We start from the raw sequence: 13,481 nt of genomic DNA on the forward strand, positions 1-13,481 counted from the left end.
ATACAGTATGTACTCTTTGCATCTTTTATTTGATAATGTGAGATTCATGCTGTTGCGTATAGCTAGCTATAGTTCGTTCTTTTTCATCGCTGTACAATATTCCATGGTATTAATATACAACCATTTATCCTTTCTATTGATGGGCTTTTGTACTATTTCCAGTTTGGGGTTATTATAAATAAAGCTGCTCTGAACATTCTTTCATATGTCTTTTGGCACTTATGTTCACTCCTTTATGTGGGCAATAGAGCGTATTATTTTATTTATTTTTTAAAAATATTTACTTATTTGCTGCACCCGGTCTTAGTTGCTGCATGTGGGATCTTTGTTGCTGCATGCAGGATCTTTCATTGGGCATGTGGTATCTAGTCTCCTGACTAGGGATCGAACCCAGGCCCCATACATTGAGAGCGCGGAGTCTTAACTGCTGGACCACCAGGGAAGTCCCCTAGAGATTATAATTTTAAATTCCACAAAATTATCAGGGATCAGAAGCAGGAGAATATCATCTTCACTCTTAGAGTTACAGTCTATGAATTTTTATTGCACATGTTTCTTCTGTCAGTTGACTGACACTCAACATTAGACAGGTATTTCCTGAGTCTGGATCAGTCACTATATTGATCATATACTTCCTTTTATTGTTAGTTAAGTTTTCAAGCTTCCATATGTTATTTCTCCAAAAAGGTGTTTAATCTTTTGATAGCCAAGACCGTATCTCATGTTTCTTTGCCTTCCCATTGTGATTAGCATTGTACCTTGAACAGAATGCCTGCTCAATAAATATTTGTTCCTTGAGCGATGGTGGATACACTCTGAATTAATATAATGAGGTATTACTGTGGTTCCAGCTGATTGCTGCACAGATGACTGAGTTGACTTGGGCCTCATTATCGCAGCTATGTAGGTATGGCCTGTGTTGATTTATGTGACCCTCCTGAATGTTCTGAGGAGTCCTGAATACCTGAGGCTCATTTATGTCATGTCACAGGATTGTATGTCAGTGAAAGAGAAGTCTGGTTAGCCATTGTTATGTTTAATCATTTTATCAATATTTATTTTGGAAACTAGGCAATCACAAACGAGACAGAGAATGAGTCTGTTTACAGAGGAAATAATTGGCCGGGGGAGTCAAAGATTCGTATTCAAAGAGTTCAAGCAGCATCTCCACCTCTAAGTGGCAGCTTTGACATTCACGCTTACGGACATGTTCTCAAAGGTATATGCAAAAAGTTCATAACTTTGGTCTATGTATCAGTTGGACTGTACTGATCTAGACAACCATCATAAACATTTTGGTGTATTTCTTTTCAGTATTATTTCTCTATGTAATTTATAGAGCTGAGATTATGTCAGTAATGTAAAACTAAATTGTTCAGAAGAATGACATTTTCACATTTTCTTCATCACCTCACCAGATATACCAGGTTAGATTCCCAAAAGTTTGTTTCTCTTTTACATCCATAGCTTACTGGTTATCTATAAAGTTAACTGATTTTTTTTTTTAAGTATTTGAGCCAAGGCTCAATGTCTGAGGTACATGACTCATGTAATTTTTGTTTCTCAGAAATATATAAATTTGTTGCCTAAGTAATATGCAAATTTCATTTTTTCTGTATTTGGAGGAGGACAGTTGGTTTACAAGTGATAAAACACATTTCACGTATGTTAAGGGTGGCCGTAGGTTTGTGAATGTTTGACTCTCGCTATTTGCCATCCTTCTGCGAGCGCAGGTATTCCCGCTGCTGTGTCAGCTGCAGATTTGCAGTTTGCTCTCCAGAGTCTAGAAGAAGTGGGCCAAGTCTCAGTTACCCGAGAGGGAAGCTGTGCTGGATACTCATGGCACGTCAAGTGGAGAAGCACATGTGGAAAGCAGAATCTGCTGCAGGTCCCCTTACTTCGCCTGGTTTCTGTTTTCTTCTATGTGTTCGTTGCTTATTTGCATCCTGCCTCATTCCAAAAAGAATTGGAGACTGTGGGTATTTTAAAAATGCAAGCTATATAGCCTAAACAGTAATAAAAGGAAACTGAGAAGAAGATTGTTGTAGATTAAGTTGACCAGGCCTTCTCTTTCGTGGGGAATAGCTGTTGGTGCTTTATTCCTGATCCCCTATGGGGGAATATGCCGGTTAGAAGGCCTTTGACAGGGGCAAGAGGAGCACAGTCAGGGGCAGTCTCGGAACTAAATCTAGGTATACGTAAGGGAGGCCAAGCATAATCAGTGTCGCTGTCATTTAATTCTACCACTGTGCACTAGAGCTCTGTTCAAGGACCTTGGATACTTTTCTGGTTTCAAAGATGACCTTTTCAAGTTCATAACAGAGCCACACCTTAAGAGCTCATCTAATTACTTTTGCTTAGAGTGTGGTTGGGGGCAGGGAGGGAAGTCAGGCTCAGAATATGTGACAGAGAAGGGTCTAGAAGAGACTGGGGGCTCAGATATCAAACATCAAAAATATGATGCTTTGTAGTGATGATGAGAGTGTGAGATGCACTCTCATCCTCATGCACTGTTGGTGAGACAGTAAATTAGTACGAGCTTTTGGAAGGATAATTTAATTGTATCTGAATATAGATACCTTATGATTCAGCAGTCTCAGCTGTGTTACTCTCTTCTACTGAAATAATAATACAAATATGAAATGAAATAGGCACAAAGTTAGTCACTGCAGCATTATTTGTAATGGTAAAAAACCTAGAAACCTAAATTCCCATCAATAGAAAAATGGTTGTTAAAATGATACAAACGGTGGAAATAAATACAGAACTCTACTTATAAAACCATTCTGGAAAAAAACAGAGGTGCTGGGGGACAGGAGATTCAAAAAAAGGTATATAAACAATAAACATAGAATATAATGTACCATACATAGATTGTATGGATGTCATAAAGATATGGGGGTTATTTTAAGGAAACACATGGCCAGAAACTAGAATAAGAAAATTCTGCAACTGAGACAGCTCTAGTGACTGATCTCCTCTTGGTCGTCTTCTGGTGTCTGCACACCTACTCCCTTCACTCTTTCCTGACCAGTCTCCTCTGCTTTATTCATCATTTCTGCTCCTGGTCACTTTGGCTCCCACAGGCCCAGCATGGAGACTCCTGTCTCTTTGCTAGACCCTGTATGCATCTGAAGGCTACCATATTGGCAGCACGATTTTGGAATGACCAAATTATACATATTGATCTGATTTGCTTTCATTTTTACCATTGGCAGAAAATATAACTCCATGAGTGGATGAAAAACCAAGAGTTTTGGTAGAGGCCAAAAATGCTAAAGGGGAAAAGTTGACTCTCGGGTGGAAAGAGGACTACATTTTTCAATTATTTAAGAATCATTAATCAAAATGGTCATATTCAGAAAGAGCATAGAATATTTTGAAAAAAATCAAATTAAATAAATTCATGTTCCTTAGACATATTTTATCCTAAATATTCAAGTTAATTTTAGGCATTTAATTCAAGTTGTAATTGATGCAATATATGATACTGCAACGATGTTATCAGTTTTTTTCTTGGGTAGATTATGATCATTTTTGAAGAAGCTTCTTTTTCAAAAATGTGATTAAATGGCTTTGAATTTTTTTCATCCTTTGGCTTTTCACTTTTAACCTGCTTAAACTTAAAAAGAAAAACTACTGTGATCATATTTATTATAACCTTTCTAGTAAAATAATCTCGCCTAAAAATAGATCAATGATTCCAACATTGTTGGAGAAAAGGCTAACGTGATGGTTACAAGGATAAAGGAAGGTGGCTTATTCAGACAGCGCATACTGGGAGACCTACTTCGTACACCCAGCAAACAGCCACAGGTATTTTTGAAAGTTTCCTCGTGATGTAATTTTAAATGTGTAACTATTTCGTAATACATTAAAGACCTGGTAAAACAGAAGAGATGACATCTTTATTTTTCATGTGACTATTTGTTAACAGATGATCAACTCAATGATATTATTTTGTGACTTTTGGGAAAATTATCTTCCTTATGATAAAAGAATGGATTTTAAGCTCTACTGTTAGTATTTGAAAATATATTCTTTCATTTAATCTTTGTAGTAACTCTGTAAAGTAATTATTAATGTTACCACTTACTGATGAGGAAATTAAATTGTATGGAGTTTAGGTGACTTTCCCAAGAGCAACCTTTATTTTTCTTCATAGCACTTATTACCCCCAGGGCATAATGTGCATTTTCTTTTTTTTTGTAAGTTTATAGCCTTATGCAAGGCTCTCTGTCCTACCTCCACTAGAATATAAGTTCAGTAACAGCAGGGATGTCATCTGTTTTGTTAAATGTGCTTGATACGTTTACAACTGTGACTAACGTTATAATGGACACATTTGCTGACTGAATCAATGAAGTGTCAAAACAGAAAAAGTATAAATAGAATAGACTAATTTTTGGAAACCAACAAACAAGCAAATTTCCATTACTTTTTCTAAATCCTATGCATAGTCTATTTAACCAAGCTACCCTTGTTACTTCTGTGTTTCTTTATTTGAAGGTTGAAGTCTATGTTAATGAAATCCCAGCTAAATGTTCAGGTGACTGTGGGTTTACATGGGATCCCACAACTACTCCTCAAGTCTGGGCCATAAGCCCTTCCCAAGGTAATCTCTTACTTTCGAACTTGGAGTACGGGGTGGAAGACAATTAGCAAAAATGTAAACTCTGATAATGATTTTTTTATACTCTAACTAAGGCAAGCAGACAGTTCTACATAGTGAAAAAAATCTATCTGATCAGAAAGCTATGGAAAGATCATTAATTATCTTTGCAAAAAATATCACTGTTGAAGTTGGACTCACTAGTATTCTGCTTCTCCAGTTTCACCAACTTCTAGGAGATATAGTACTAAATGGCCAGTAACAAGAGAGCTGCTGTTGAGTAAAAGAAAAATAATTAGGTCCTAGATTTGAGAATAAGAGATAGAATAATTATTGCCGAGAGCTCAGTCTAGGGGGACACGTTGTAAAATACCTTCATAGTATGTGATTGCTTTAAAAAAACCCCAACAGATTATATTATGTCTGAACTCCCAAGGATTGAAATAAACAGCATGACCAAGGATTGTAAGGGGTGGCTTATTTTCAGTCAGAAAGGTAAGCTCAGATACTATAATCGTATATTTAGTCCTGTTGACTAGTAGAAAAATTCACCTGCTAACTATAAATCAGCAAACAAAAAGAAAAAAACCATTGAAATCTTTAAAATAGCACAACTTTGTGTTGAAAGAATATATTCTTCAGACATTTTTATAATTATAGTTCTCTCTAAGCACCATGCTCAGTGTTAGTCCCCTGCGAACTTCCCCAGAGGCAATCACAATAATTAATTTTGTGTGTATTCTTCCACGCCATTTTAAATAGCTTTTGTGTATAACACACATATGGTAATTTTGCCAGTTTTTTAAGTTTACAAATGAGCTATTACATTGTACATATCATTTGCATCTTTTGTCATTCAGCATTCATTTTGAGAAATATTTATATGGTTTTATGTATATCTAATTCATCACTAAAATACTTCATGGATACATCAATTTATTTGTTCTTCTGTTGATGGACATTTACAAAATTTACAAGTTTTTTGTTTTTACACATGACTGTATTGAGCTTTCTTGTACAAATCTACTATAACATACATGCTAGAGCTTCTTTAGGGTTTATACCTACACGTGGATTAATGGGTATATGTGTATTCAGTTCATTAGGTGACCAAATTGCTCCCCAAAGTGGCTGTACCTCCAGTGGGTATGAGAGCACCATATTCCCCACATCTTTGCCAACACTTCATATTATGAGTTTCTAATTTTGGTCAATCTGATGAGTGTAAGAAGTTGTCTCATCACTGCTTTAATGTTGTCTATTCCCTGATTAGTAATGCACAGGAATATCTTCTTGTATGTTTCTTGGACATTTAGATTATTTCTTCTTCTGCAAATTGCTTGTTAACATCTTTTATACACTTATCAGATTGTCTTTTTTCTATCAACTTGCACTGTGTATTGTATATTATGTTTGCTGATCCTTTGCACACATCTTTTCCCAGTATTTCACTTATGATCTTTTTTTTTAGTATCTTGTTCATGGAAACGTTTAAAGCACTGATTTATTTTAATTTATATATCTTTTCCTTTATGGATAACCATGGCTTTTTGTATCTTATTTAAGAAATCCATCTCTACATTAACGTCATTAAGGTATTCGGTTATGTTTTCTCCTAAAATTTTGAAGTTTTGTTTTTCATTCTTAGCTATTTAAATACATTTATAATCTGTGTTGTGTGTGATGTTATATGAGTCGGATGACTGTGTCATTTATCGATCAAATCTGGATACCTTTAAGAGTGAATGGAGAACATTCAGTATAGGATGCTGGGCCAGCAAGTATAAACCTGGAATAGCCCAGGCACTTTAGGATGGGTATCATTCCAGATAAAGTAATCATATCCTATTTCAAATGGAAAGTGTCTACTACACTTATTGTACAGTTTATTCTTTTCTCAGGAGTTTGTGATGGCGGTTCTGTCCTAGTCTAAGTTACCATATGGAAATGTCTGTTTAATTTCTTTGTCATAAGAATGATTTTCCTTTCCTTACAACATTCTATACTGAGTCAGATAATTCTTGCCACTAATCTCTATAAACACACAGATTCAAAACATGAAGCACTGTGCAGTAATTCAATGGAAAAAAAGTACCATTGCTAAATAAATGTCTTTTTTCGCTGCTTGCTTATAGGCTTATTGTTTATATCTTTTAGAAGATAGGCTCATTTTTCGCTGAGAAATACCTGATTTCATAACAACAGATTCTATGTTTTGTCATTTTAATATTGTTATTTAAATTTATCCTTTTCAGGGTCCTATGAAGAAAGCACAATTCTGACTGTATCAGGCTCGGGATTTTCTCCTAGCTCAACTGTATCGGTCTCAGTTGGACCAGCAGGTTGCTCTCTTCTTTCTGTGAATGGTAGATTCTTTTAAAAATCATTATTTTTGAGTCTAATTGTTTTTCCGGAAGAGAAAGTAGAGCCAAAGAGCAGTGTTACAATAGTGATTTTCCTATAGAGTACCTTTGGGGTTATGAAATTGGCAGACTGCTCTGGATAAATACCTTATCTTTTTAATCTTTGGTTATGACCACAGACTAATTCTTTCACTGTGGTACAGTGTCTTTATCCCATAACAGTTGATTTTTGTTCTTTTTCCTCATAAAGTGATTACCTGAAATCTTTCCTTCTTTAGTGTGTCTCTGGGACACAAAAATACATGAATTGCAGCTCTGATAGTCCATGGTCCCCTCTGCCCGAGCTTTGAAAATGCCTCATTAGTCATAGCAAGAGGACATAGCCATCTTCCTGGACTTCTATAGTCCAAACTTCATAGTCCTCTATGTATTAATGTAGAATTTAAAGATCATATTTTCTATTTATGGAAAAGTGAAGACTATAATTATTTGTCTCCCTAAAAATTCTCTTTCATAATCCTAGGTATTTTTATTAATTTTAATAAGTTGGAATTACATAAGCAAATTCACCTTCCATATCATTTAAGTTGTTTTTAATTTACATCTCCTATGCATTCTTGAGCTCTAATAGTCAGTATTGTGCCTGTATTATAAGTGCATACATGCTGTTCTAAATGAAGTGAAGAATGCTTTTCACTTAGTTTTTATCAGTTTTCTTGTTGAAACCTAATATTTTACTCAGTTTGGGACATAAACATTGTATTGGACCAAAGTTTTTAGACTTATTCGTATAAATGATCTTATAGGTTAGGATTTAAAATTCTTCTTATAGTAACTTTTTTGCCACAGTGTAGTACCTCGGGAGCAAATTGTTTACCCCACTTTCATTATTATTTTGCCTTACTCTTTTCTAGCCCTGTCTGATTCGTAACATGAGGTAGTTCGTAAAGGTTTTCCTCCCATTAATATATGAGTAGTCTTCCTTAAATACATTTCTTGGAGTATAAAAATGAAGGCCACTGTTTATATTTGCAAATATAAAATTTCAGTAATGTTATCTAACAAAAGCATTTCTTGACCATTTTCTTCTTCTTTTATCACAAGAAAATGAGATCAACTGCCAGATTCTGAATGGAAGTGCTGGACGTTTCCCAGTTGCTGTGTCCATAGCTGATGTTGGACTAGCACAGAATAGAGAGGAGGAGGAATTACACTTCATTTATCAGAGTCAGATCTCACACATCTGGCCTGCTTCTGGAAGCCTAGCAGGTAATAGTTAATTGTTCCAAACAAAGAAAACTGCATACATTTCCATCATTTCATTGAACTGTTTCTAGAACAGGATGAAGGGAGAGGACTCCAAAGCTTCCTCATATAGAACAAAGGAGACTCCTCTTTTAGAAGGCACAGTGATTCAGTGGATGACTAATTCTTTTCGTATGCAGCACAAGTCAGGGTGACTGCTTCTACTTACATCTTAGGTTATTGAATTAATATCATCAATTATTACATGTGTCTATAACAAGCTCATTAATTATGTCAAGATAAGATTTATTAGTTATTATTCTGCTTACCAGCTGCTCCATTTATAATCACAGTCTCAGTGGAGCTACTAGACCCAGAAAAAGTTCCAAAAACAAATCAGGGAAAGGGATGCTGATGCAGAAGATGGAAAGAAAATGACACATTTTTCCTGTCCTGCTTCATTTCCTTTGTGTTTTGTTTGTTTGTTTGTTTGACCATGCTTAATTGTGGATTTTGTGCTTGGCCTTGATCTTTTTGGTGTGTTCTGTTTTTATATTGTATGCTATTTTTATTTTGTTGGGATTTTTTCTTAGTTTTTCTTTTACTTAAAGGTATTAAAATTTGGGATTTTGTAAGAGTCTTAATTCACTCTCATTTCCCACTGGTTGAGTAAATAGAAATAGCATAATTTCTCTTTAGGATGAAGACACAAAAACACATGTTAGTTGCAAATCTGTGTTATTTCATTGAATCACTTAGTCCAGCCCCTTTACAGCTCCCGACTCCAGAGCTCAGACTCTGGTATGTGGTGATGATTCTATATATCTCGAGGCTGGTCCTTGATCTATTTGCCAACCTGTCTCTTGGATAATTAGACAATTCTTGAATGATGTTAGATGACTGCCAAAGTGTCTTTTTGTTATAGTTAATCTAATGTGTTTTTGTTGTCTGATTTTGTGTTTTTACTTATGAAGGTGGTACTCTTCTGACTCTATCTGGATTTGGCTTTAATGAAAATTCAAAGGTATTAGTCGGAAATCGAACCTGCAATGTAATTGAAGGGGATTTGAATAAGATAACCTGCAGAACACCAAAAGTAAGGCATCTGATTTCAGTCATTTTCCTTCTAAGTCTGAAATTGTATGAATTCAGGAACATCTCAGTAAAGGGTTAAACAAATGCCTTATTTACCTAGCAAGTTTCAGTTATGCTCTTTAACAATTATTTCTTCAACATTTTTTGCCATGATCCAAATACAAAATACTATCTTCCACATTCTAGATACTTAACATCATTAAGGAAGACATACATATAAACCAATGTTAAATAGTGTGTTCCATTTGAAATGATAGAAGTAGACACAAAATGAAGATAAAATACAGTGGGGAGAGGGTGTCAGGAAGAGTTTCATGGAAAAGTTGATGTCCTATCAGAGGCGGAAAGATGATGAATGGGAGTTGACAAGGTAAATCCAAGGATGAAAAAAATATAGCAGTAATAAATAGTCTAAAAAATTCAGGGAAGCCATTCTAGACATTTGGGTTTTTTTTAAAGGAATATATATTTTAAATATGTTAACGTTTCTGTTTGTTGGCAAAACACACACAGTGTAAAGTTTCCCATGGAATATTTCATTTTAGGACCAGTCATTGTTCTTTATTTTTTAAAATAGTGTTTAAATTTAAACCAAGACTCTGTTTTACTTACTCTGTGCAAAAAGAGTGAATTCAGTCACTGATATTTAAAAACGTAATAGATTAAGTGTGGGAATTATTATGTAGTTGATGTAGGAGAAGTGAATTTGAGCATGTGTTGGACTGAATGATGGAGATGAGAATCTGGGGGATATAGTAAATTAAAGCTTTGTTTAAATTATTATTATTATTATTATTTTGTGGTACGCGGGCCTCTCACTGTTGTGGCCTCTCCTGTTGCGGAGCACAGGCTCCGGACACGCAGGCTCAGCGGCCATGGATCACGGGCCCAGCCGCTCCGCGGCATGTGGGATCTTCCCGGACCGGGGCACGAACCCGTGTCCCCTGCATCGGCAGGCGGACTCTCAACCACTGCGCCACCAGGGAAGCCCTAGCTTAGTTTAAATTATATCATTCAATTAAACACTGAGTGTGCACTAAGTACTAGATGCTAGGAAGATGATTTTTCCTAATTGGTAATTGTATAGGTGCTGTATTGGTGAAAGCACCAAATATTTTTCTTAGGTTTTAGTCTTGGATTCTGGAACTATGTCAGCAAAGTATATAATAATGTCATTTGTCCATGAAGAGAAACAAAAATTACATTCAAGCCTATTTTAAGAGCAAAAAACTCAAAACTTGAAGTATCGTAGCTTTATTAATTAGAGAATCACTTGTCCAGGGACTTCCCTGGTGGCACAGCAGTTAAGAATCCGCCTGTGAATGCAGGGGACACAGGTTCAAGCCCTGGTCCGGGAAGAACCCACATGCCGCGGAGCAACTAAGGCCATGCGCCACAACTACTGAGCCTGTGCTCTAGAGCCCACAAGCCACAGCTACTGAAGCCCGCGCTCCTAGAACCCATGCTCCACAACAAGAGAAGCCACCGCAATGAGAAGCCTGCGCATCGCAACAGAGAATAGCCCCCGCCACTTGCTGCAACTAGAGAAAGCCTGTGCACAGCAAGGAAGACCCAATGCAGCCATAAGTAAATAGATAAATAAATAAATATTTAAAAAAAAAAAAAAAAGAAAGAGAGAGACTTACTTGTCCAGAACATCTGAACTATATTGCAGAACCCTGGGAAATCCGATACTATAGATGCATTTGAATTGATCATAAATACCCACAAAACCACTATATCATATAGCTTTATCTAAAGAATTCAAACATGCAACTTACATTTGACACCACAACTTTCTAAATATCTGATAGTTAACTCTGATTCATGACTTTGAAAAAAAAAACATCTTTGGAAGTTTATTTTGAATAATTCTATTTGTTTTTAGCCATTGAATTTCTGTATCTCAACATTTAATATTTTCTAATTGTTTTATTTTTTCCCCTTATTTCAGAGAATTGAGGGTACAGTTGATATATCAGTTATTACCAGTGGATTTCAAGCCATGGCAAAGAATGCTTATAGCTATAATTGTTTACAGACTCCAGTTATAACTGATTTTAGTCCCAAAGTACGGACAATCCTGGGTAAGAAATTCTTCAATAAGATTAGTCATTGGATGTATATGTATGTGTATACCATTTCTAAAAAGGCTTTTGAAGCAGCTTCTCTGCAGTTGTGTTTCTTAAAGCAAAACCTGTCACAGGTTTTATTTTTTAACCATAAATTGGTCTGTTTATTGTATCACTTTGAACATGTGCAATAATAAGAAAAATATTAATTTTTAAAGTTCTTTGCCATATTTTTTCCCGTTAAACAATTAAACATGAACTTTATCTCCATGTGGCAGCTATCAACTCTTTCATTGATTTTCTTTTACCTCTGCAAGTGTTAGGATTTCCTAAATCCAATGAAACATAAGAGATGAGTGGGTTGACTTAATATTCAAATTTTGCACTGGATAATACATTGACTCTTTCTGTAAAACTTTTCTTTTCAAATAATAGGAGAAGTTAATTTAACAATTAAGGGTTATAACTTTGGAAATGAACTCGCACAAAACATGGAGGTCTATGTTGGAGGAAAATCCTGCCAGGTCCTTCACTGGAACTTCACAGATATTAGATGCCTTTTGCCCAAGTTGTCTCCTGGAAAACATGATATCTGTGTAGAAGTCAGAAACTGGGGTTTTGCGTCAACAAGGTATGGTAATGACCATAAACTTTGACAGAGTTCTGGAACACATGGTGCTAATATATTGAGATAGGAAGAGAAATAGTCATTAACCTTATAATATTTCAGTTGCTCTCTTCACCTTTCTACAATTCCTTTTGCAAAAGATCTGAAAATATCTCATAACATGCAGTATGATGCTTAGGTTTGAGACCAATACCATTCAGATTAGGTTGTAAGATTTCCCTGCAGACCTAGGTTTATGTATATGTCACATGACTTTCATTCATTCTGGAAATACTTATCAAGAAGTTACTGGGGGCTTCCCTGGTGGCGCAGTGGTTAAGAATCCACCTGCCAATGCAGGGGACATGGGTTCGAGCCCTGGTCCGGGAGGATCCCACATGCCGTGGAGCGGCTGAGCCCGTGAGCCACAACTACTGAGCCCGTGCGCCTAGAGCCCATGCTCCGCAACAAGGGAAGCCACTGCAATGAGAGGCCCGCTCACCGCAGCGAAGAGTAGCCCCTGCTCGCCGCAACTAGAGAAAGACCGCATGCAGCAATGAAGACCCAACACAGCCAAAAATAAAATAAATTAAATAAATTTTTTTTTTAAAAAAAGAAGTTACTGGTGGGCAGGCACTTTCTCAGTGCTGGATTTATAGTGGGGAATAAGAGGGACGTGTCCCCCACTTTAATGATGCCCACAATTTTGTTGGGGAGGCAGATTTCAAACAGATGATTACATCAATAACTGGATTATAAATGAGAAAAAGGCTATGGATAAGAGATCCCAGGTGCTACAAGAACATATAATAGAGCTAATTTTTCCTGAGGGACTGGGGACTGGAAAGAGTTCTCTGTAAAGGTGACAAGTAAGTCAAGAAATGGGTGGGAGCTGCCAGGTGAAGGAGAGGGTGGAGAGAATCCTCCTCCAACTCTAACTTTCCTTTAAATAGGTGTTTAGTATTTTCTTCCCTGAAGCTGCTTGTCAACTGGTAAAATTTTAGTTCTGGCATAAGGAAGTTACTGGTTTAGAGTACTTAGAAAAAGAGAAAACTGGAATTTAGGGATTAAAAAAAGGCAAGTAAAACTGATGTCAAAGTAGAAGGAGAGATCATTGGAGAAGAGTCTTGTGGGAGGTGAAGAAAGAAGAGCAACAGTGAACATAAACCTCAGAACTACATCCCCTCTTAGATTCACAGGGCAGAGCTCACATGGTTCTAGAAGAGCTGTTGGCTTGTGCTTTGGCTTGATGATATAATGGGCAGAATTGACAGCATACAAAACTGGGTACTTGGGTGGTGGTTCAAAAACTACCAATTCATTTATGATGAGGAAGTTAGATAAAAATTAACACAAAGACTCATTTGAGTTATGGTAGGAGCTGGGATGTGGAAGTCAACTCTATATGTCACGTCAGAAAAGCACTGTACATTTCAATGGCCTCCTAGCAGATACCTTGTAACGAAGCAAAATAAATTTAAATCCCT

At 36.3% G+C, this 13,481-nt stretch overlaps 1 protein-coding gene across 1 annotated transcript in view; it reads left to right on the forward strand.

Moving 5' to 3' along the window:
• PKHD1L1 (PKHD1 like 1) overlaps positions 1-13,481 on the forward strand; it is a 153,143-nt gene that overhangs the window by 53,385 nt on the left and 86,277 nt on the right. Inside the window, exons 24-32 of the mRNA XM_059042747.2 lie at positions 1,072-1,219; positions 1,734-1,888; positions 3,694-3,816; positions 4,510-4,615; positions 6,868-6,978; positions 8,080-8,244; positions 9,195-9,316; positions 11,270-11,402; positions 11,823-12,018. Coding sequence (XP_058898730.1) covers positions 1,072-1,219; positions 1,734-1,888; positions 3,694-3,816; positions 4,510-4,615; positions 6,868-6,978; positions 8,080-8,244; positions 9,195-9,316; positions 11,270-11,402; positions 11,823-12,018 — 1,259 coding nt within the window. The remainder of the gene's footprint in view (positions 1-1,071; positions 1,220-1,733; positions 1,889-3,693; positions 3,817-4,509; positions 4,616-6,867; positions 6,979-8,079; positions 8,245-9,194; positions 9,317-11,269; positions 11,403-11,822; positions 12,019-13,481) is intronic.

The sequence above is a fragment of the Kogia breviceps genome, chromosome 17 (assembly GCF_026419965.1).
Source record: "Kogia breviceps isolate mKogBre1 chromosome 17, mKogBre1 haplotype 1, whole genome shotgun sequence".
NCBI classification, from domain to species: Eukaryota; Metazoa; Chordata; class Mammalia; order Artiodactyla; family Physeteridae; genus Kogia; species Kogia breviceps.